At 39.2% G+C, this 24,959-nt stretch overlaps 1 protein-coding gene across 9 annotated transcripts in view; it reads right to left on the bottom strand.

Moving 5' to 3' along the window:
• Positions 1-1,729: 1,729 nt before the first annotated feature.
• The window catches only part of slmapa (sarcolemma associated protein a), an 84,411-nt gene continuing 61,181 nt past the window's right edge, over positions 1,730-24,959 (bottom strand). For 4 of the 9 annotated variants that reach the window (XM_085274612.1, XM_085274616.1, XM_085274613.1 and 1 more), the window contains 13 exons: positions 23,808-23,873; positions 20,573-20,632; positions 20,358-20,429; positions 20,008-20,088; positions 19,546-19,605; positions 18,646-18,771; positions 18,339-18,413; positions 18,144-18,244; positions 16,295-16,499; positions 16,083-16,200; positions 13,220-13,391; positions 12,217-12,351; positions 1,730-3,946 (listed from right to left, as the gene is read on the bottom strand). In XM_085274612.1, coding sequence (XP_085130738.1) covers positions 3,851-3,946; positions 12,217-12,351; positions 13,220-13,391; positions 16,083-16,200; positions 16,295-16,499; positions 18,144-18,244; positions 18,339-18,413; positions 18,646-18,771; positions 19,546-19,605; positions 20,008-20,088; positions 20,358-20,429; positions 20,573-20,632; positions 23,808-23,873 — 1,367 coding nt within the window. In that variant the 3' untranslated portion in view covers positions 1,730-3,850. Of the gene's footprint in view, positions 3,947-10,376; positions 10,465-12,216; positions 12,352-13,219; positions 13,392-16,082; positions 16,201-16,294; positions 16,500-18,143; positions 18,245-18,338; positions 18,414-18,645; positions 18,772-19,545; positions 19,606-20,007; positions 20,089-20,357; positions 20,430-20,572; positions 20,633-23,807; positions 23,874-24,959 lie in introns of all 9 variants that reach the window. The other 5 variants (XM_085274615.1, XM_085274617.1, XM_085274620.1 and 2 more) reach the window with 3 other exon arrangements.

Here is a 24,959-nt window from a genome sequence, read left to right as displayed (position 1 = left end):
GACTTCTTAGAAAGAGCAGGTTCCACCCACGGAGGAAGGCTTACAGCTCAGAACATGATGTTTGGATTTTATCAGATGGATGATTTCTTCTGCAGAGCAAAAATAAAGTGATTTATTTTTCTTATAAGGAGTTGGCGTGCCATAGTTCCAGGGTTTTCAAGTGTTTTGTTTTTTGGTTCTTTTTGTTCCTGTTTTGACTTTACAGTTGTTCTACTGATAGGTTTCAGTTCTTGTCTTGATTTCTGTATTATTCTAGTTTCCCTAGTGTTATCTTTCAGTAATGTCCTGGTTTACTTTGAAGGTTAGTGTCTCCTCCTGTTTTTACTTCCTGCCCCTTTTCCTCCTCTGTGATTGGCTGCTCCTCTCTGATTCTGTCCTCTTGGGTCAGTTGGTCTTCTGTGTACAGTATAAACTGCATCATCTCTTGCTTTTTCAGGTCCTTTTGTTGTACCAATGGTTATTTTCCATGTGTTATCTGCTTGCAGTGCTGGCTTTGGCCCATTGTGCCCTTTTGGACTTCTGTTTCCACCAATAAAGTTTATCATTTCTTTTGCGGCCAGCTGTTGTCTCATGCATCCTGGTCCTCCTATCACACCTCATTATAGGGTTTTAGGATTTTATGGAAACCCAAACAAGAGTGAAAAAAAATTACATCTGATCGCAGAACTTTAATTTTCATTTCAAACATCTTAATACCTAAAAACAAACAAAAAAAAAAAGGGGGGGGGGGGGGTCTGAACATGGGAATTATGTGATGTGTTCACTTTCAAGAGGACAAAATATTGTTATTTTAGGTTTTTGCTCTGAGTTTTCATCACCCTGATAAACAACCATACACAGAGGAACATGAACATATAGCACGTGAAAACATATATACATCAACCAATAATTTATTTTTAGGCATCTTTCTTGGTTGTCGTCATAGAAAAGCTGTATATAATAACACACATAAACACACAAAAAGAAAACATGACTATGATATGATGTTTATTCTTTTTCTCTGAAGATTCAACCAGAGATACTTGACTGCAATTCTGTAACTTTAATGAAACAAAAGTAAAAATAATAAATTAAGGGTTTGTAGCAGCACACGTTTGGATTTTAGGTGCTGATATTTCAAGATTTTTCTTAAGGATAAAGCAACTTTAACAACTTTGAGATAATTTTGTCTTGAAAACTTTACTCTAACATTAGTTTCCCTTAAAAAAAAGCCACTTCATTAATCCTGTATCGATCAAACTACATATTTTATAAACATTTTCTTGTACTTGGGAGTTGTTTGTGCACTACAAAATCATTCAAATTCACAAATCAGTTTAATATAATGCTCCAATCTAGAGATTTTTCAGATATGAAGGCATTCATACTGATCTTTACCTTTCTTCTTGCAGTGTTTTAATCTAGTAAAAATGGATTAAAGAGAATTATGTTTTCTTTAACACAACAGTCTTCAAGAATCTGGAAACATTAATATTTAAAGTGTCTCATTTGCATTTAATTCAGAACCACAAAGTGCACACCATCTCTACACGATGCAGAGTTTTAAATCTTGTGAGCAGTTACAGTAAAAATCCCTTTGTAATGTCCTTCCTGCTGTTGCCATTTCAAAATAACAGCATGCAGAAGCCAGATGGAAAAAAACAGGATAGTTTCAACCTTCTGAAGTATTTATATTGACCCAAAATGAGTTCATCTCTGAGTGTTTGTGAATAAAGACACAGGAAGCAGGTTTGGTGGGTCAGCTTGCTACAACTTTAATCCAAACATCGCTCTGCATATTCAATACATCCTCATCATATTCTCTACATAGCTCCCTCTCATATCTCTAAACAGTTTTAACAAAATAAGTCTAGTAGCACATCAGTCGATAACATTTTATCTTACAATTCTCTCTCTGTTCTGTAGTGTTTTTTCTCTTTACACATCAGGAGTATTTGTTCATTGTCTTATTTTAGTTCTTTTTAAACACGGAGACGAAACGGAGTACACGAACGATGACGAACGCTGCTCAAGAGTCCAGACTGTGAACCCACACACACACATCCCTGTCTACCAACACACACACACTTTGAAATGATTCAATGTCTCTCAAAATATTTCATCAGAGGTCTGACGTCTTGTGTGTCATTAAAAAAATGAATAGATTTTGATATTTGGCCCGTTAAACATTTTTTACAAATTTTCTTGTTCCTCCTTTTAAACTTTGCTCTTCGGGTGTTGTATAGTCGGTTAATCTGAATTCTGGGAAATTCTCAGACATTTAAAGAGCTGTGATTAAGCTGAAAGCCCTGGAAAAAGCAACCTCTGACTGTCAAACCAAGTGTGTGTGTGTATATATCAGGGGAGGTGTGTGTGTGTGTGTCTGCACACATACACAAAGTGTGGTGTTAGTTACATCAGAGGCACTTTGACCCCTTTTCTCTGTGCCCCCAACATGGAGAAAGAAAAAAGTAAACCCAACACAAAATAAATCAGATTTTATTTCAATAATTTGGCTTCAAGTTTCAACTCAGACCCCAGAATTTCCCCAAACAGAAACAAATGAAAATAACCCCAGAGAAAACGCCAAGTTAGACATCCAACATGGCCGACTGAAAGCAGAACAGGGCAGAGCTTCCTGAAATTGCTTCAGCGCGAGAGCTTCCCAGCAGCCTCGGGTTAATCACGATGACATGGTGCACTTCGTCATCATTTGTGCTTCGTTTGTGCTCTTAGAGCCAGGATCACCCCGAGTCTATAAACTCAGACCTGCTCAAGCCCGATGTGATGCACGGTCACATGAACTCACATTTAAGGCAGAACACCTGAAGTCACTGAACGAACGTCTATCTGACCAAAAACAGATCTTAAAGCCCAAAGCATTCGAATTACTCTAACTCTAGTGAAACTGAGATGTTAGCAGGAAACCAGAGAACGTTTCTGTTTTTATCATTTTAATTGTAGTAACTGTAGCAATCGGTGGAGCTGAGGGATGTCGCAGCACCGTGGGCCACTTTACTGGTGTGCCCATTCAAGTACTACAACCTTGCCCTAAAATAAACCTCCGCTGTGGTTTAACTACACTTCTAACCTTTAGTTACTGTTTGGAAACAGCTGCTATCAAGGAAGTGCCTTAAATTCTTGTTTCATCTGTTTTGGGCATTTTATCAGGGAAAACTAAAATGAAATGTGTGGTTATTTTGTGTCCTGAAGGAGATTCAAAAAGTATTTATTGGTATAAATCGAAGATGGGTACATCCCCTGGGTGAATTACAGCTGACGTCTGTAAACTGGGATCAAGAAAAAGTGGCTCCTCCTCTAGATCTGCTCTAACACAACGAGCTGGTTTGAAGAATTTAGCAAGTAAATTTAAGCTGAATGTGGAGCTGTGTAAAAGAAAAGCCATCTCTTCTTCAGAAACTCTGTCCTCAGAGGTAAAGGTGAAACAGACAGATTTACCTGTCAGTGACGTTCGAAGCTGCTGGAAAGCGCCGGGTTAGCATTAAGCAGGTTTTTGTGTGTATGTGGAAGCTCCACCTGCTGGAGAACGTTTTGTTACCTGGAAATCAGCAGAGAGACAAAAAAAAAAAATGGGGAAAGGGGGGGGGGAAAGAAAAAAAAAAGAAAAAAAAAAAGGAGCCCCCCACCAGAGCTGAGAGAGCAGAGAATAAAAACAACAAAACTCCCCGCCGCAGGAAAAACAACAACAACAAAAACCCAAAACAAAATAATCCAAGAAGCTTCTGAGTCCTCTGTAGAAACCACAACCTTTATATCCCTCTACAATTATGTACAATTAGACTTTATACAAGTAAAGCAGTGACGCTCTCCTCACGGCGCTCCGTGTGTGTGTTCGCTTGTGTTTTGTGTCCTAGGTGGAGCTGCTCTTGGAGAGGTTGGGGTAGAGGACGGCGGCCGTCACGGCGACCATCACTGCGACGACCGGCATCCAGGGGCTCCAGCCGCTCTGTTGGAGAGAGATGAACGAAAAAACACACACGAGACAAAAACAGACGAAGAAACGCGTGAATAAATAAAGTTAGTTTGAACATTACGAGTAAAAGTGGACAGAGGCAAAGACAAAAGAAGAGAAGCCACTTCAGTCCAAAAGATGATATTTCATTTCTTTTTCTCGTGCAAAAATTCATCTGATTGAGGAAAAAAAAGGTTATTTAACGAGAACAACGTAAATGAATCAGTCAAACTGCATGTAAGTGACAAAAATGTCCACCTGAGGCTGGCTCCAATTAAAATGTAAAAATGTAACTTTTATAGCGCCCGCTGCAAAAACATAGGTTTGACCTCTGATAGTTTGCTGCTTCTGACAACTACACAGGATTTTTCAAATAACTGAGGCTGAGATTTTCAAGGCTGTGGCTGCTTTGACCAACAGCGCAGAAACAGGTGGCTGAACTGGACCTCTCAAATACATTTATGCCGTTTCTTAGCTTTTAACATTATTTTTTGGCCTTTTTTTGGCCTTTATTTGATTGGACAGGGAAGATTTTTGACACACAAGTGGGAAGAGAGCAGACGGCCTTCAAACCCAGGCTGCTCAAAAGGGTCAGCTAAACTTCTTCCCCTTCAGAATATTTGTAATGTCATGATCTGAATAATATGGCTAATCAAATTCAGTATTTTATCAATGGATTGCCCACAGAACAATGGGTGACATCACGATGGGTGCGTCCATCTTTTATTTGCAGTCTGTGGAATCAAAACTAGTGTAAACATGTACACTCATTTATTCATGTAGTTCCAAGACAACTAAAACCAGTTAAAAATATCTTTTTATAGTAAAGTTTGTTTCAAAATAAGAGGTGAAAAATGAAAGGAACCTTTTGTCTAATCAATCTGAAACAATAAAAGTCCTATTCACTATAAAACATTGCTAGTTTAAGGGAGAAGCCTTGAGTCTAATTTTGTAGATTTGAATTAAAACAGTGACCTCTGACAGCAGCAGATTTTTTAAAGGAAGCATCACTAGTTTGAGACAGCAGCTCAATGTGAAGACGGGATGCCCGTTGGGACTAAAGCTGCCAGTTCAGCACTGCAAGGTCCTTATAAATGCTGCTCTTTGAACTTGTGGTCAAAGAAAAGCTCTAAGGGGAAAAAAGGCCTTTTCAACTACAATCAGGTTATTAGGTATCTAGAAAAACGAATAATTTTTACAGTAGCCAAATAACCTTCAGGTATTTCAGGATTCATCCTTTATTTTTGGTGAGAAACAACAAAGGTTTTAACTCAAGCAAGTCAACATGCCAAGTACAATTTCCTCATTGATTATGTCCAATAGGGGCTTAACGCAACTTCCCTTTTATGCACCAAATATGTAATTAAGGCCCAAGTGTGTGTTGCTTCAAATTCAAAACAGTTTTTAAATCCCTGCCAAGGACAATCGAGTTTTACTCGAGTTCTCTGCTGGTTTGTGTATGAACGATAAAAGGAAACAAATTTAATCAATATCATCTTTTGGGACTTCAGGACAGGTGGAGAAAACAAGTAAAAAAATAATTAAATAAAAAACATAAATTTAAAAAAAAACAAAAACAAAAAGCAGCAAAATAAATTAGGTTACCTGAGCAGAACAACAGAAAAGTTACAGAACATTTTCCCCTCAAAGCAAACAACAACTGGGCATACTGGTCAGACGTTCCCGAATAAACAAACAAGCAGCAATCACAACACAAACACGAAGGACGTGATGATGGATGCTTCAGAAATAAAGAAAGTAAGAATGGCTGCAGAAAAAGAGACAATAAAAAAAACAAACCAGTAACAGATGAAAATAACTGAAGTTAAGCAGCAGCTGGATGCAAGAACACAGAAGAAGAAAAAAGATTAATAAATGAAATTAAAAACAAACCCTGCAAAAAGAAACATGAGAGAACAGCAACATGTAATTAAAGAAAGCTAAAATAAAGCACCGAAAACCTAACGGAGAGGAAGAGGAGAGTGACTGAATGAGGCAGGTGGAAGGAGAGGGTTAGCCTTTAAGATGCGATGGTCAGAGCACGCCTCTTTAAAGGGGAACAGAGTGCAAATAAACAGAAGGGCGACCTTTAGAAGTTTCCACAGATGAATTAAGCTCATCTACATTTCTCACAGACTTTTCTTTGAATTAAAATAAAACTGAAATGTTGTTGAATTCTTCGGGTCGGGGAGAGATAAAGTGACAAATCAAAAGGAGGATCACTGTAATTTATTTAAGATTACTGGGCTGAACATAAACATTAAAACGCTGTGATTAACTTTTTTCCCTTCATTTCTGTCATTTCGCTTCTTCTTAACTTAAAATTTTAACACACTGCTGACTGTGAACGGTCAGGAGTGAGCGGTTCAGCAGTCTGTTTACACAGGAGGCGTTCAGGTGCTGCTTTCAGTGTGGGACAGCCACGTTTTCATATATAATGAAGTAAAGCTGCAGTAAGAAAACGGATGATCTGATATCCTCGTGTCGGTGTTGTTCCCAAATCATCATAATAAATATTGTTCCAGGTTCAACATTGCAAGTGACCAGTCACATTGTTGTGACGTCATACTTTTGCAAGCCAAGCCATTCATTCATTTATGGAATTCCAGTGTTGCAAGGACAACATGTATAATGCTTACCGTTTATCAAAGAACCGTATCCTGAAATGCAAAGAATTCAAATTGCTGGATCAGGCGGTGTCTTGCTAGTCAAGTCGATTTTTTTTTAAGGCGGTTTTTCCCAAAGTCGCAAAAGTATGATGTCACAACAATGTGATTGGTCACTTGCAATGTTGAACCTGGGACAACATTTATTATGATGATGTGGGAACAACACCGACACGAGGATATCAGATCGTGCTTAAGAAAACAGCCGCAGGTGCATGTGACGGGTGTTTCACACCAGTGCTGTGTACAGCAGCTGGATTGGTAAACACAGAAACTTATTGTTCCTCTAGTCGTGGCTCTAGTTACTGCTCCTCACAGTAATTCATTCATTTTAATAAGTTTGACAACTGAACTTTGCTTAGGTTAAAAACCGATCTGTGTAATATTGTGACGAGCCATACTCCTGCAGCACAGCCAATAATACGTCACTCCTTTTTGTGTGAAAATCAGGTAAGCGCACGCTTCCTGGTGCAGCTGTTAGCACGCAATGGAGTCTAAAGACTAGAGCAGAGATCACCGGTCCCACTGTACTGTATACATTTTCCCACCAAAATGAAAGATTTCTTTTTGTTTTGTTTTTAAATGCAAAAAATACATAAATAAAATAATAATTTGGGATTCTTTTTTTTTTTCTCCACTGTGTTTTTTGGGATTTTCAATTTAGGTTGCTGACTGACATTACCAGGATGGTCATGGTTTCTTGCCTGATCATTAAACTATCAAAGTAGGCAAAGCTTTGAAGTAGTACAGTGTGCATAGATGTACAGCGGTGACACAAAATTTGCATCCATCATACACATCTAAACACCCTGGAGGCCTACGGTGCCTTCGATTTCAGCCAGGCTGTTTACATTCCTCTCATCTAGTCAGTGGATTTGGAGACGGGTGGATTATCGGCAGATTGATTTATTTATGCATTTTTTCCAGAAAAATAAAGTCACTACAGCCACATACCTTGTTTCAATTCTCTCAGAAATCATTTGTTTTGATCTTACATGACATACCTTTCTGAGATCACTTTGAGCATGTAAATAACAAAATAAAATAAATAAATAAATGGCTGTGTCCAACTTGGTGAGTCCTGATGTTGCAGCAGCTTAATTAAAGATCTCAGTGCCATCACAGACTGTATCTAAAAGATGGATGCCACCTATGTTTTGTTTTTGTTTGTTTTTTTAAAGTCTATTTTTTCTGCAGTTCTTTGCTTTGTTTCAATCCATGCTCGATCATCATTGTAAGAAAATTACAGTAAAGTTGAATCAGCTTATCTGGACGTTGCATTTTCATTGGGAGAACCATTTTGTCACTCATCCAAGTGACTTTCAGTCTCAGCTGATTTTCCCAACCTTAAACTAACCAGTAACAGTAAATTTCCATAATGACTGAATCTAGTATCATTGCTTCAGTAAAAACCTTTAATGACTCCTTATATGTCAGCCGTATCAAAACCGCTAAGAAGCATTTCATTAAAACGCAGCGTTTCTGTGGCTTTCAAACCTCAAAACACACTACACTAAAGATCAGTCAACCACAAGGATGTGTTTCCCCCGCCACAAACACAGTAATATAGTGTACACAGACGGTGGCTGTAGCTTTAAGTCATCTGCTAATCGGAAGGTTGTGGTTTGATCCCTAGCTTTTATAGTCTGCATTCCAAATAACCTTGGGCAACATACTACCTCAAGTTGCTAAGAGTATGAATGTGTGTGAACGTTAAATAGAGAGCACTTACATAGAAAAACATATATTAAAAAAAAGGTGCTTGCATGAATGAGGCAAGTTGTGCGAAGCGCTTTGAGTGCTCAGAGTGGAAAAGTGCTATATACCATCTATAGACTGTCGTGATTTTATACATCGGGAAAACCAAACAACCTCTGGCTAAGCAGATGGGACAACACAGAAGAGCTACTTCATCAGGCCAGGACTCTACAGTCTATTTATACCTACAGTCCAATGGCCACTCTTTCAATGAGGATGTGCACATCCGGGACAGGGAGGAACGCTGAGGTTTGAGTGGTGGGAAAAGAGGACATTTTTTGGTGATCTAAAAAAAGTGATTGCAGCCACTCCAACCACAGCTGGAGTACCATTCAGAATGGCACTCATGGCCATTGATCAATTAACTGAACTCGCAGCTGGTTGTTAGTCAGTGGTGCTAGTTTTGGTCATTATCCAAATGTACTGTTTATAAGGTTGGGTAAAGCTACAGTTAACAGAGAGTGAAGAAATCCTCCGATTTAGTGAAAAAATATTTCTCACTCTGAAAACACAACGTCCAGATGAACAGATTTAAGGAGTCACCTTGTGTCGAACCTACACGCGTCGAGCGAGGGTTGGTGTGATGGAAAAACTGAGGGGCACTGCAAGCTCACATGTCAGTTACAGAGTAGACACGCCCTGTTTTATAACACCCTTTTGACTCCAATTGTACCATCATTTATAAAATAAACATGGTGTTCCATTTAATAATGTGTTTACTGAGGTAGATCAAGTGAGCTGAAGGGTGATTTCTTCTAGACACCCGGGCATCCCTTTACAGCCAAAGGAGTCTCCCCCTGCTGGTCATTAGAAAGAGTACAGGTTTATTGCACTTCCATACTGTATTTAAAGACCTGGAAGCTAGGTGCCTCTTTTATGTCAAGTCTACAATAAGAAGCCTTGTCTACCCGTTTTTTTCCCTGCTACGATAGGTCAAACACCGCTGCTGTGAAGAGCATGAAGCATATGTACAAGGCTCCCTTTAAATGGAGGGTCTGTGGGTGGAGGGAGCCCCAAGAGCGTGTTAATGTTAGCTGCAGCAGAACAGAAGCAGAAGTGAGACTGACTGGCAGACGAACAGGCAGACTGACAGCCATGCAGTTAGTGGTTCTCATATCAGAAGACGAGGGACCAGACGCCGTGATGATGATGATGATGATGATGATGGCTAAGATGATCCTTAGTCTTAAATGGAAGTTTAGGAGGTGAAGAGAGCGATCTGGTGATCAGAATTCAGAGTTCAACAGCTGGGTTACCTTTATGTATCATCACCCTGCACCGCAACACATCATCATCCTGAGCTGTTAGCATTCAAATGGTGAAAGATGTAGTTTAGGAATATTTGGATGCTTGCCAGTAATAACCTGCTCCTTACACTTACATTCCCTCCTTATTTAGGTTAATTTGTGACTGAATTTATGACCATTAAAAAAAAAGTGTGGACATATGGGGAAAAAAAGGGAATGCACTTCTGGTAGCTTGTTTGGAAGGAGAGACTGACCTACAAATTTGCCTCATATCAGGTACAGAAAGTGTTCCAACTTTTTGTTTATGAGGGGCTGCCAAACAAAAAACAATTGAATTAAAGTGGGCGGAGCTAAAACAGCAGGATTCACACTTAGGTTCTGCATTAAGGCCCAGTATAAGAAAATCATGAGTCATGCAATGCTTCTCTATTAGACTTAAAGAATTGTAATAATATATTTATGTGTTGGACACGTTTACAGGAGCTTTCACTTTCAACAGCAATGCCTGTAGTTCTTATTTTCAAAAATAATCAGCTCTCACGGCGGAAACCTGTGTTGAGCTCAGAGGGAGATTTCTTTTCCATTTCAGCACGTCAGTTTTCCAGCTGAAACTCATGACCCTGAATTCATCACAGATCAGAACGACCCTTTCGCCTCTGACACCTTCCAGTGATCACAAACAGATAGACGTATCAGAGACAGACAGACAGACAGGACGGCAGAGAGATAGACTGATGTCATGTCGGTGTGTACCTTTCTACCACAACTGGCCGAAACACCAGTAGAGCAGAGCCAGGACAAGGCCCATGAATATGGCTTGGACAGGCTGCAATATGGATGGCTAAAAGGGAGAGGGGTTGGAGGGGGAGAGTGGATAAGAAGAAATCAGCCAGCAAATCAACCAAAACCAACATGGAGGATGGAGCAGCTACAGCGAGGGGGGAGGGAAGAAAGGGAGAGAGGGGGTTTGGGTTTGTATCCAATCAGCCGTTTTCTACAAAGCAGCACCAACATTTCTACACATTCAGCAGCCACATTCACAATCGCCACGGAGGAGCAGCCATCCGTCACCAGGCTCTTTTAAAACAGCAACACTTTTCTGCAGCAGGAACAGATCTCCTCCAGCTGCCGTCTGTCAGCTGGTTTCAATCTGATCTTTACAGCACAACGGACACCGGTTCATACAAAGAAGCCTAACAGAAATGCACTGAGTGAAGAGAGGGTAACTCTAGTTTTTTTATAATCAGGTTCTTATTTGCTCCATTGCTATCAGTGCTAATTAATGCAAACAGTGGTTAATGAGATCTGGGAACACAGTGAAATGAGATACAAATACTTTTGTCTAGAAAATCTTTTGTAACCCTGATGGACATTTCCAAAAACACTTTTAGCTCACATCAGTGCCATTCATCTTTCCTTCCAAATAAATCAATCAAATCTGGAGTTTTGTTTTAATCTGCCTAGTTGACTAAAAAATGATTTCTATCTGGAGATATCTCAAATGAAACTTCACTCATCCTGCATTTTAGTCTCCACAAAAGAATTAAACTGGTCTTGGACAAGCCCCCAATTATGTTACAACCCAGTTTATAAGCATCATTAGATCAATAGTTAACCTAATTTAGGATGGCAAGGTCCAGCAAAAAGTAGTGGAAGACCTTCCAAACCAATCGTCACATTCCATTATCCACACTGTATCAGCTACAGACCACTAGCAGTTTAGTCCATGCAACACCCAAAGACGATGCACTGTGAGGATAATGAGAATTGGAGAAGACCATGAAAGAAAAGTGGGACAGGAGAGAATCAGTTCACTTAACATACAGCAATGGTGGATTTATTTATTTATTTTTTTATAATAGATATCAATTGTAGACTTTGTATCAAAAAATACATAAAATAAAAAAACAGAAACAATGAGACTTTCTAGTGTGGCCTTCGTGTTCCCAGATCTCAGATATTGCAACATTATTATTACCAAAAAAACTAAAGAGGCAAAATTACAAGGTTGTAATGAAGAGAAATTGGCCTTTAGATATATCGTGTTTTAAGAGCTGAGGGAGGAGGAAAGGAAGAAAAGAAGGGGGGTGGGGGTACAGAGTAGGCTGCTCCGCCTCACTGATTTTCTGATTAATGTTTCCAAGAGTTTTTATCCATCAGCTTATTTATCAGAACAGGATATAAACCAGGAGAGACGGTGAGGTCACATGTCACCTTGGCTAGAGGAGTCAGTTTAAAAAAACAAAACAAAAAAACACAACTGCTTTGAATGTGTTCACAGAGCTGCATGAATTCAGTTAAAAATCACAATTTAAATGTTATTTTGTTACCTCACCAGTTATTATTTGGCATTATGAGCATTTCTACTTTCAACAAAGATGTTATTGGCCATTAGACAACACTAACGCTGTGTGACATTTCTCACAGGTCAGGATAAAAATGCAGCTTCACCTGCATAAAAAGCAACCTTAAAGCAAAAATAAATTATGGTAAAACTTAAAGCTGAGCAAACATAGATTACAAAAAAACAGTCCAAGCACAAGTCTGTGTTTTTTATCATAAAGGAACAAAGAGTGTTGGTGTGGGCACTCACAGAGCTGGACTTGTCCTGCAGCAGCTTGAGGCTGCTCCTGCACTGCTCCAGCTCCTGGTGGATGTTCAGCTTCTCCTGCTCTGTTCTCTCATAACGCTGACGGAGATCAGATAGCTGGGACTGTGTGTCTTCATACTGCAGAGACAGACAGACAGACAGACACACACACACACACACAGGCCACTGTTATTTCTATGACCACTGTCATTTCTATGTCCATTTGCATAAAGGGTTCACTTCCAGGTAAAGTTAACCTCTTTGGGATATCCCTTTCTCCTTGTGACATCATACAGATCCAAGAATAGAAAAAAACTGCCAGAAAAGAATAACAGGCCCCTTTAAAACTGATGGAGAATCCACCAAGTGCCACATTTACAAAAGCTCACTAGCTGCTGTTACCAATAACTCAGTCGACAAACACTGGACTTTTTATACAACTATCTGACAAACACTATTGACCTGCTGAGTTATTATCATTTTGCTAATGCATTTTGGTAATGCCGAGATTGATGTTTTTCCTTCATTTTTTACAACTTTCAATTACCCAAAGCAAACATATAATCAATAAATCACCAACTTGTCAATTAATGTCACTTGATGTGCTCCACTGAACAGATACTGACTGCAGCTTGCTTGTGTAGCTGTTTGTCTATCTTAAAGTTCTTTTTAGCTGAAACCTTTTTGGGGGGTTTAAATAAAAGAGCTCAAAAATTCATTCAGGCTGCTGCTTGTATGCATTTCCCCCACTGTGGAGATTTTGGTACATTTTATTTTATTTCTCTGAGAACCCCAGTGTGGTTTCCTCTCTTTATTCACATCTGCCTTAGGCATCTGCTCAACCACCTTCACTCATGCTGACTTAAGTCTCTCTGGATTTATCAAAAGACTCATTGATCCATTTCCAACTTTTATTTTTCATCTCTTCCATTTGTTCTGTTGTTTCTCACCTGGCGTTTTCTGTGTTTTATTTTTATTTTTCTTAAATCCCATTCTGTGTGCGTACCTCTTTCTGCAGTGTGTGTGTGTGGGCCTGGGCCTGGTCCAGCTGGCTCTTTAGCCTGCTCGCGTCCTGCAGGTGCTGATTCTCCAGAGAACCCAGTTTGTCCTGCAAAACCTCCTCCCTCTTCTCCAGAGACTCCAGACTGCTGCTGAGGACCAGACTCTTCTCCCTGGTGCTGCAAACACACCAAATCACACCTCGACTCAGTAATCACTCCACTACGTTTCTCAACAATGTTAGAAACTCTCGAAGGATTTGCGATGCTGTGACCTTATTGAAGACTTATGAGACTCATTTCAGGCTCCTTTTTTTTTTTACTGTACTCTGGAGTCATTTATACTTGCCTTGGCGCAGGCCCTCAATTTATCCGGTCTGAAACAAGCTGTTTTAGCTTCTCTCTATTTAGACCAGCTTTTTTCCCCCATAATTGGCTGTGTCTTATAGACAAATGATTTAAACACCCTTTGCGGGGCTTCTGTGGTCACAATTAAAGCTGTGATTTTATTAGTATCATGTAGATCCAATGGTAGTAAAAAAGTGCACCTCTGTAGGAATACTGAGAGAGATTACTTTGTACTCTGTCCAGACGCCATTATAAAACAAAAAATATATAAATCATTGTGTGTAACTGGGATACCTTACACATGATGTACAACATTTTTAAAAATAATTTTAGCAAAAAAAGGCACAAACATTGCATTTCCCTTTTTTATTATGAAGAGTGAGACTTAATGTTAACAAATAGTCGTGTCTTCTCAATAGTCATGTGTTCACCATCACTGCTGGTAAACAGATGAGTGCCTGGTTCATACAAATGACCAAACTGTATGCTTTCTCTGTGTCTGGCTTCCTGTCCTGCTTATCTGCACTATGCAGCTTGGTGCACCATCCATCAAAAATAGACTAGGGGTATGTTTTTGGCCAAGTCCTCAGTGTGTCTCGGCACTGACTGACCTCATCCATCTTACAAATGCATTATGATATGGAAAATTATGTGCTGACGGGAATTCTTTTATTGACAGCGAAGATTTTGATCTGATAGAACATTTTACTGGAATTTATACTGGTAAATTCCTTTTGACGTAGCTCTCCAATATAATTTTCTGCTTATAGAGCTACATGCAACATAAACTGGAACATGGAGTTTATACATGTGTTTATAGTTTTGAAAACCTTCTGTCCAACATGTGGATCAAATCCTTCGACTGGTACTGTAAACAGTGATTTCTGTATTTAGCTTGTTTATGTAAATGCTGCAACAAAATGTCACAACATTAAAAAACACTCTGACTTGTTTCCCTAAATGTCATCAGAAAGAGTTCAAATGCAGAAATTGATCCACAAACAGCAAAATCAAACTTTGGAAATGCTGACAACTCTCATTAGTGAGATCTCTTTAAAGTGGTTTTCAGTCTTCTCCTGGGATTTGATAACTTTAAAACACAGGAGAAAAAAAATGCTTGATTACTTCTGAGTGCAACTGTAGTTAAAATATATGTCGAGCTTGCAATTACAAACATAACTACACTAGACCTTAATAAAAAAGTAAGCCAACAAAGTAGTCCCAAATACTGCAGTTCCTCTAACAGCCACTTGAGGCTGGTTCCAAAAGGGATTTCCAACTTTAGAGCAGAAATAAACCTGTTTACAGGCTGGTACAAAACATGGTTCTGACTCTACAGGTCATTTATCTTCCATAACAACTAAATAAATCTAAATAAATTCCTTTTTAAACTTTAAAGTTACAGTGTGTAAGATTTCAAAGCTAGTTGTCCATAGATTTCAGTCAGTTCAAATTGTTTGCTTACTCCTCCCAAATCAACCGGATCATTCCTGCTGAGGTGGCTGTTGTAGGAATAATGTGATTCATTCAGTCAAAAGATCAAAAAACATTTATATTAGATTAGCCCATAATGGATGTTTACTGTTTGTTTACAAGAAAACGTTTTTTGTACATTCGACCTGAACTTTTTTGAATAATATCAACAACAGTAATAAACCAGGAAATACAAAACAGATGGGTGTGTAACTATCTTGCAGTATCCTATTTTTTTATCCTTTGAATTACCTCAAAAGCTCTGACCACCTTTCATCTGTAGTGAGTGTACTCAGACAGCAAAGTGACTCCGAACTGGATCCAGCTTGGAGGTTTTTGCTATCTGGGTAGGCTGTCAGTTCACTGTTTACCTCAGCTGTCAATATGCCGGATAAGAATCGTCCATGTCCAAAGTGCATTCATCTCTTTGTAGAAAGTCAAAAGATGTGTACAGTTTATTGTAAACTAGTAAAAAAAAAAAAAATTGTAGCTGAAGCGCAGATAAAATCCTGCTGAGGACGTGGTTGTGGTGAGAACATGCAGCAGTGTTTTCTCTCAGTGGAGAACAAATCTGGCAGATAGTCTCAGTGAGCTGTCAGTCAGCTGTCATCTCCTCGTCTTTCTCTGCCTGAATCAGCTGGACACCATGTTTCCTTCTGTCAGTCTCACCCTCAGCCTGCCCTTTAATGCTGAATCCAAACTCTGAACCTGATCTGTCAACTTGGCACTGCTCCCGAGAGCCGTCCTGGGCCAGAATTCATCAACTTGATCACGCCTGTCAAAAGACTTTAACGTCCACCTAACAAAGTTTGATATGTTCCAGGTTTCGAGACTCTCAGCTTGAGATCCAGTTAAGAGAATATAAGTTTCAAAGTGGTGTTTATTTAGTAACGCTATATTCAAAATGGTTTATAGCTGTGTGGATCTTTTTTTGACAAATAATTAAATGTGATCTTGTAGAATTCTGACAGCACTGCAGTATAGTAAAATAAATAAAATAAAATAAAACAGTGGATTCAGATAAAAAAATTTAAAGCAATGTGTGTGTACCTGCTCAGCTCAGCCTCCAGGCGGTGCAGTTTTTCTGTGAGTGTTTTCCTCTCAGCTCTCAGGCCATCACAGTCCTGCTGCAAACACGTACACCGCTGGTGCAATGCAGTGCACTCCACTGTGGCAGCGAGACAGAGGATGCACAGTTATGATTAGTAGTGATTCAAAGACATGAACAGACAGCCTCAGACAAACATGCAGGCAGTGCTCACCCTGCAGCTCGCTGGCAGCAGTCTGCTGCTGTTCCTGCTGCGTGAAGGCCTCCTGCAGCCGGGCGATCTCCTCCTCGTATTTGGCGGCTGTGTTCCTCCAGTGCTCTAGCTCGGAGCGCACACTGACCAGGTCTGCCTGCAGGACAGTGATCTCACGCTCCCGCTCCGCCGTGGCCGCCTCCATAGCGTGTCGCAGGACAAGAATCTGAGAGCAAAAACACAATCGGTGGTTCGGTCACTTTCTCATGAGACTACAATTTGGTGCAAACTGACAAACAGGGAGGCTTTTTGCATAACGAAGAATGAGTGACAGAGACTCCAGGGTTCCTGACTCATTTAAACAAACAAACAAATCCTTATAATGTTTTTTATAAACTTAGAAAGGACTATGAGCGAACAATGTCACATTGTTTACTATTTGTCATTTTTAAAACAAGAATGTCTAGTTACAATTTCATTTTTATTAGTTTCAATGTTTGTTATTATTACAATGATTTCAAAAGAAAATATTTTTAAAAATATTTCCACAGGCAAGATGTAAGATGTAGGGGTGCAACGATACTTGTATCGATATTGAACAATACAAATTTTTTATTTCTTTTATCAACTTTTCTTCTGACGATGCTGTCTGTGTTGAGCGCTCAGTGGATCTGCGTTCGACTACTCTGCCTAGGCTGCACTGTCGAGCGCAGATCCACTGAGCGCAGCACAAGCTAGCAAGACAAAAATTAAGCTCGTTGCAACATGGCAAATTGAACCTCCCCCACCCTCATTCAGATCTGGTGTTTGGAACTATTTTGGTTTTCATGTGAAGTATGACCCTGATGGTAAGCGAGTCATGGACAAAAGTAAAACAGTATGTTGGATGTGCCACGCAATGCTCAATTACATTGGTGGGAACTACTGCGTTAGCGCAGTTAGCTTGTTAACGTGTTGACGCCGTCCAGCCCCATGCACGGGGCGATCTGCGGTAACTTGTTAACGGAGATTTGCCGCGTTATGGCGTTAATGTCATTTTAACGAGATTAACACTGACAGCACTAGTGGGAACACAACGAATATGACTGCACATTTACACCGACATCATCCTAGTGCAAATTGGAAGCAGACAAAAACAACAAGCACGCATGCTACAAACTTTACCCGAGTCATTTAGACAGCCGTTAGCACCTTATGGGGACCTGATATGTTTAATATGCTGCTGAGAATATACCCCGGAAGAAGAGTATAGTATAGCTTTTATTTTGGAAAGAGCCATTTCTCTGTAATAAACTCTCTTTTCCAAAGATGAGTGATTCCTCAATCAGATAGATTTTTTTTTTATTATTTTGTTGTTTCAGCATTAAATTTAAAAACTGTACTTTTGAGTTAAAATATATATTTATAATTTCAATAAATGACAAATTAAAAAAAAATTTGTATCGGAGTGTGACACCAAAGTATTGAACTGAACAGTGAATTTTGTGTATCGTTGCACCCCTAGTAAGATGCACTAAAACCTCCTGAGGACTTGTGTGTTAAAAAAAATGTAACCAGACTGAGTAAACCCAAAGACATTCCCTGAATATTTTTAATTGCACACAATGTTGTTTCAGTTTGTTGTCTTATTTCAGTTAATTAAAATTTTCCCTTTTATTAGTTTTAGTTCAGTTTTTTTAGTTAGTTTTTTTTAAAGCTGTTATTAGCAATTTCAACTTTTAAAGGGTTATTAATGACCCACTCAAACCCTGGAGTCCATGAAGAGTCTGACGTGTTACACATTAGCCAAGAGAGGTTTCAAGACAGAATGGAAGAGAAGTAAGGAAGAGTTATGATGAAGAACTGGAAGCAACAGTAGGTGAAGAGGTACCTCCTCCTGGGCAGAGTAAAGCTCCTCTCTGGTGCTACAGATGGTGCTCTCCCTCTGCTCCCTCAGTGCCTCCATGTCAGCCTGAAGCTTCCCAAGCTGAGCTAAAAACACACAAGCACATAGGAAGTGAGATGTGGCAGCTAAATACTTATTGATACAAATCTATAGTACATATTTTTCTCTGTATTCACTCACTCTGCAAGAACTGGATCTGTTTGGTCGACTCCTCAGTCAGCTGAGAGTTACTCCTCCTCTCCTCCTCCAACAGAGCTGCACACCAAGAGTCACACAGTCATTATGTTTATACCACTGTTCTTTTATATTTTCATGCAACGTATAATTGAAGCGATGCAGGGCAAGAACTGTAATCTCACAAACTCAACAATACTGTAGTAAAAATGTATGAGGTAAACTTTAATTCAAACAAAGTTTGCGAGCTATTAATTATAATTAAAATTCTAATTATAAAATATAATCCACAGCATTGTGAGAACACTGTTACCTTGTAGCTCTAGACATTTCTGCTTGCCGGTGTTGGCTAATTCTTGGGCCTCCAGAAGCTCTCTGTGGAGATGGTGGATGACCTGCTCCGTGTCTCCAGGCTCTAGACCGGCCCGATGTAGCTCATCTAACCACAGACACATACAAAATGTTAAGTACATTATTTATTATTATTATTATTATTATTATTATTATTCAATGACAAAGTCAGGGTCTACAAATTATCTGTATTTTTATTCAAAAAACAGGAACTTTCCAGACTTAACTTCTTCACTGTTCAATAAATACATATATGAATAAATGACTGAGCACACGGTGGCAGTGTGGATATCAACTTACTGAACATAACTGACTGGACTATTTTATTCAGTCAGTCAGGAGTGTAGTGGGTGGGGGCGGTGGGGGGTGTCCAGCTGACTAGATAGTAGCTAGTAGATATTTTATTGAAAAGACGGATGAAGTTGCTATGACGTCCTGGTTCAGTTATTCAGATTTACATGTGTATATTAGACATAAGTAAATGCAATCCCAGCTTTAAAAAATGCGCTTATTTAAAATATCGCCTGAGACCACAAACTGCAGGAAATAGTTTACTGAGGTCACAGGTCATGGCAATGAGGCCTTTTTCCCCCACTCATATTTAATACACCTAGACTTCTTATTGCACCCAAAGGCACCCCCTGCTGGCCATTAGCAGGGGTGAGAGTTTAAGGCACTTCAGGCTTCGCTTCATCCGCCTTTTATACAGTCTGTAGACACAAACTCTAAAATGGAAAAAACACCAGGCCCTTCAGGGACCAGCACAGCTGAACATCTTCCTAATGGTCAGTTAAATACAATAATCAAACTGGGCGGCCCGGTGTTTTGGGGTTTATGATCACAGGTGCACGGCCACAGTTACCTTTGAGCAGAGCTACTCTGTTCTGGGGTTCATTCAGCTCTTGGTCGTTCATGTTTCCATCTGAAACACACAAAAACGCGTAAAACTCCTGTGGCTGCTTTAGGATCTATACTCCAGCAGTTTCAAGGCGAATCAGATACTGACATAATAAACTGCTAGAGAGAACAAGCGATTTTAAAAGATACATAACACAAATCTCTTTCAGGCAACTCATTTATGACCCTCAGGAAAAAATCTAAACATTCTCAGTAATTTGTAAAGCTACTCTATGATTAATTAAAGATTGAAGAGCAGACAGTGTGAGACAGAACAGCTAAACTTTAAACAGATGTCAACGCTATTCGAAATTAGGTGGAAAAGAAAAACCTTTCCAGTAAAACTGAGAAAACACAAGACAAATTTTGGAATTGCCAAAATTAGACTTAAACCGATGAGCAAGAATGTATGGGTGTTTTCACTGACCTGACGTGTCGTCACTGCTGCGGTCTTTGCTGGGACTCAGAGTGTCGGACATGTCTGACTCTTTGGCATCCATCTGATTCCCTGTGGACGTACACACGAAAACAAACATGCACATCAGCCAGGACTAACTAAAAAACTACAGTGTAATCACTTGACAGTCAACATTTACTCGTGCCATCAAATTCAAAACCAATAAATTACTTTAATCAGCTGGAACACATGCACAGTGTTCAGGTAGATTTATACTTCTACTTAAATCAAATGTAATTTTGGGATCATTAAAACTGAACATTTAAAAAAAATAAAACAATATCATAAAACCTAATTTCTAACTCTGGTGTGTTCTCTACCTTTGAGTCGATCAGGGCTGGTCAGGATGTCATCTCCCGCCGTCTGGTTGTTCTGTAAGTGGGCGTCCATCACTTCAACAGAAACATCAGGGTGAAAATTTCAGTTCAGGTTTTAAAAAACAGCAATCCATTTAGCTTGCTTTTGTTCATGGATGAATCTATATCAGGACTCAAAAAACAAAAGAAATCCAAAAGAAACTGAGTTATTAACTTACCATCAAAGTTGGCCAGTTTGTGGAGTGAATCACTGACGGTCTTCTTTAGCTCTATGACAGCTGCAGAGAGAAAAAAAAACAGAAAACCAGAAGGAATCAGTTTAAAAAAGTCAGAAAATAAAATCTGACTGCCACCATTATCAGCTGGATTAGCAGTTGGTTAGTAAAAGTGTTAGTATACAAATTCAGAAAAAGTAATGTTTTATTTCAAACTTCTCAAACTGAACAGCTGAATCAGAGATGAATCATTTTAACACAATTATCAGACGACAGGAAAAAACGTGTAAAACACTGAACCAGCTGACAGCTTGAAGTAATTAATCACTACTGCAGTGACATCTCACTTATGTATCCTTACATTCAGTATGATAAATCCAATGACATTTTTGTACAGCAAAAACTAACTGAATTCAAATGTGGAAATAAAGTTAATAAAAAATAAATACTTAATGCAATCGAGACCCTTGAAAAAGCCAAACTACGCTTACCAGCTGTTATTAGCTGTTCACACAATAAATGTGAAATTAAACTACAAAATTAACACAGCTCACTTCAATCAATTCCAAATGACCTTAAAACTAAAGCTTCATCTAAAGCAGTGGTTCTTAACCTTGTTGGCGGTACCGAACCCCACCAGTTTCATATGCGCATTCACTGAACCCCTCTTTAGTGAAAAATAAAATATGATTTTTTTCAAATTCAAGACATAGATATGTTTTTTATTGGTGCACAAAATGAGCGGTGCATGTCACGGTGGAGGCTCTGCCGAACCCCTGAGACCGACTCACCGAACCCCTAGGGTTCGATCGAACCCAGGTTAAGAACCACTGATCTAAAGTCCTAATCTCCATCTGTGCATTATAAACCACACCAGAATGTGGCTGACAGCTGACAGTAAATGTAATCAACCGACAAGGTACAGCAGCAATAAAAATTCCACAGTGGATGATGTTTCCTCAAATGTTTTCACACACTTGCTACTCAATCTGTTTCTGGTATGAGTGAAGACATGGTCAATGTGTAAAAAGGTAAAATTTCCAAAGTTATGTGAATTGAAGAAACTAGAAGAGAAGGAAGACGAGGGGGAAAAAAAATAGAAGGGAGCAAAAAAAAATCTGTTTCACGTTAGTGAAAAGTCATAAAAGCAGCATGCAGGAAAAAACACTGCTCCAGGAGAAGAAGAATAAAAGATGCCATAAGGAAATTAAAGCAAACAATATATATGTGTGGGCTTTTTTTAAAAAAAGAGGAAGAAAGAGTTCAATATGCAGGAACATTTGGTCAGTGAAACATCACCAGGCTCCAAATGTAATCTAATTATTCTCACAGAACCATGAAAAATAAAACTGAAATTAAGGCTTAGGTGGGTCCTGGTTCCTCATGATGAACCTCTAGTTTCACAATTTTTCAGCTAAAGCCTGCTCAAATGATCTGACAAATGGTATTAACACTTTAACTTAATCTTCCCAATAACACATATTTGCTCTCTTCATTCACAACAGTCAAAAACAACAGCTGTGCTGTGATTTTAGGAATAATCACAAAGAGAGCTCATTCATGTCTGTACCAGCTGCAGTGAGGTAAATTTCATGTGCTGCTGCTGACAGAAAAACAAGATGTCGCTCTTGCAGAGTAGTATAGACTGTTTTTTTTTCATCAGAAAAAAAACATCCATCTTCTTCTTTATCCGGGGCCGGGTCGTGGGGGCAGTAGCCTAAGCAGAGAAGCCCAGACTTCCCTCTCCCCAGCCACCTCCTCTAGCCTATCCGGGGGAATACCAAGGCGTTCCCAGGCCAGCCGAGAGATATAATCTCTCCAGCGTGTCCTGGGTCTGCCCCGGGGCCTCCTCCCAGTGGGACATGCCCGGAACACCTCACCCAGAAGGTATTCTTGTTAGATGCCCGAACCACCTCAGCTGGCTCCTTTCAATGTGGAGGAGCAGCGGCTCTACTCTGAGCCCCTCCCGGATGGCTGAACTTCTCACCCTATCTCTAAGGGAGAGACCAGCCACCCTTCGGAGGAAGCTCATTTCCGCCGCTTGTATCCGCGCTCTCGTTCTTTCGGTCACTACCCACAGCTCGTGGCCATAGGTGAGGATAGGGACGTAGATCGACCAGTAAATTGAGAGCTTCGCTTTTACACTCTCTTCACCACGATGGACCGGTGCAGCGTCCGCATCACTGTGGCCGCAGTGAAAAGAAGGTAGAATATTCCCTCCAAACAAAACGTATAAATTCTAAACACGCAAATCAGTCTGTGCATAATCACATTGCTCCGCCAATAAAAAAAAGTCACCTGCATGAATATATCGCCTATCATCGGTTATTGGACTGGAAAAATTTTACATATCGCCCAACCTTATCTACAACTTTTCTTTAAGAGATCATCCTTTGGTGTGGCAAGGATAATAGAAAATTGTGCTAGAAATCGATGTTGTTTTGTTTCTTGTGTTGTTTTAAAATCATACTTTATTTTTATTCTTTACTTTGTACTACATGATATTTTGCAGTGAACAAACTAAAAGACCCACAGCAGCAAAGAACATTTGATTGAAACCATGAAAACACAAACATAGCCATTAAACAATTATATCTGCATAAAATAGTTTGGCTGCTTAAGGTTTAAATACTACACTTAATACTACTCAACCTTAAAAAGTTTATGCTGCTTAGCCCATCTTTATGAAAAGAACACTTGCAGTTTTCTCAGAATACTCTTTACCAGCCTGTTTCACACAAAATAAAACTGCTCTGAAGAAACATCCAATTAAAGAAAAACAATCTTCATCCAAAAGATTTAATCACAGTTCACTAGTTAAGTAAAGAAGAATGAGCAAGAACAGAAACAACTTTAAACCAGGAAAATCCAAGGATGCGATGATGTGTTAAGGCATGTGAAGAATGAGTAAGAAAAATGTAGATTTCATTACATCACATCTCGAAATTTAGAATTTTTAAAATCATTACAAAGTGGGATATTATGGTATTATTGGAATTTAGTGGAAGAAATTTTTAGTTATTAAATGTTAGTGTCCAGATCTTATAATTCTGAGGAAAACAAAATAAAATTTGCCTAAGTATAACTTAAATGTTGTGCTTTTCATTTTATGACTTAAGCGCTCTGACAGTTTCATTTGGCTTCTCCTGGCATTGTTTGGCCTCCGTGGGAAGAAAGTAAAGGAAATAATGAGGAAAAAGTGTTTCGGTGTACAGCAGAAATGGATGCTTGTACTCACGCGGACAGTCAATTAATTGTTGGTTTCTAGTCGAGTCTCCTCCGCTGTTGTTAACATGACAGTTGTCTGATAGAAACACAGAGAACTGACATTACTATTAAGACTATCAGAGCAGAGCCCGGTATTTCTTTTCGATTTTATTGATTCTGCTTATCAATGCCAGGGTAAATTGAACCATGGATTTAACGGAGATCGATACAATTTTTTTGAATTTCTGGATTTTGATTTTTTTTTTAAAAAATTTGTCCTGATTCTAAACTGGTTTTATTGCAATATTATATTGAACTGCAAGACAAGTGGGTTTACTGCATCCCACGTGCTTGTGCCCGTGTAGCCAATATAAGCACACTGAAGAGCAGACCATAAAACTTAATGTTCTGGATTAGATAAGCAGAATCACAAAACATTGTCCTTAAGGATCGACAAATCTGGAACAGGATCCAGTGGAGAATTGGCTCTCCAGACCCAACCCGGTTTTAGACCAGACAGGTAGAACCAAAGACAGAAATCATGACGGACAAACAGGTAGAAGCAGGTAGAATGCATGAAAGAACGATTTACAGAGAACTATGAGGACAGATAGATGCACAATAAAAGGATGGAGCTGAAATTAAAGCCAAAATTGGTCTCTTCAGACAGAAAGTTATAACACAAAGGTTCTGGACAGATACCACATCAGACAAGATGTGGACAAGCAAACAGCAGACAGGAAACAAAGCCTCCCAGCAAGTTTTCATTTCAACATCACGCACAAGAAATAACGAGTTAACCAGCCCAACAGTTTTCACAAGTCCGCTCGAACTTTGAAGAAATAATAATAATGATAATAATAATTCCACCTCATTTTTGCATCTAAGTAGAGACTTTACCAAAACAAAGTGAAATCAAAAAGATGATACAGTTTAACTCCCAAAATTCTAACAAATCACAAAAACTGAATTCAAGGCTCGGATCAAACAAGTTATCATTTAAATGTGCAAAATATGAGGCTCATTTTAAGTAAAGTATCACCGTCTGAAATAGGTTATTTCAAGAAAACTGGAGGATAGTCATGCGTAATATGATGTGGCAGGAATGTTTAACTGGCTGTTGTTTAAAAAAAACAAAAAAAAAAAAAACTTGGATAGTGTCTGTGATCTTAACCCACTTCAT

The sequence above is a fragment of the Mchenga conophoros genome, linkage group LG5 (assembly GCF_057382185.1).
Source record: "Mchenga conophoros isolate Kocher_MC1m ecotype Shallow Benthic linkage group LG5, M_conophoros_male_GT1.1, whole genome shotgun sequence".
Lineage (NCBI taxonomy): Eukaryota > Metazoa > Chordata > Actinopteri > Cichliformes > Cichlidae > Mchenga > Mchenga conophoros.
Note: the sequence above shows the minus strand (reverse complement) of the source record. Positions and strands in the feature narration are given on the sequence as shown.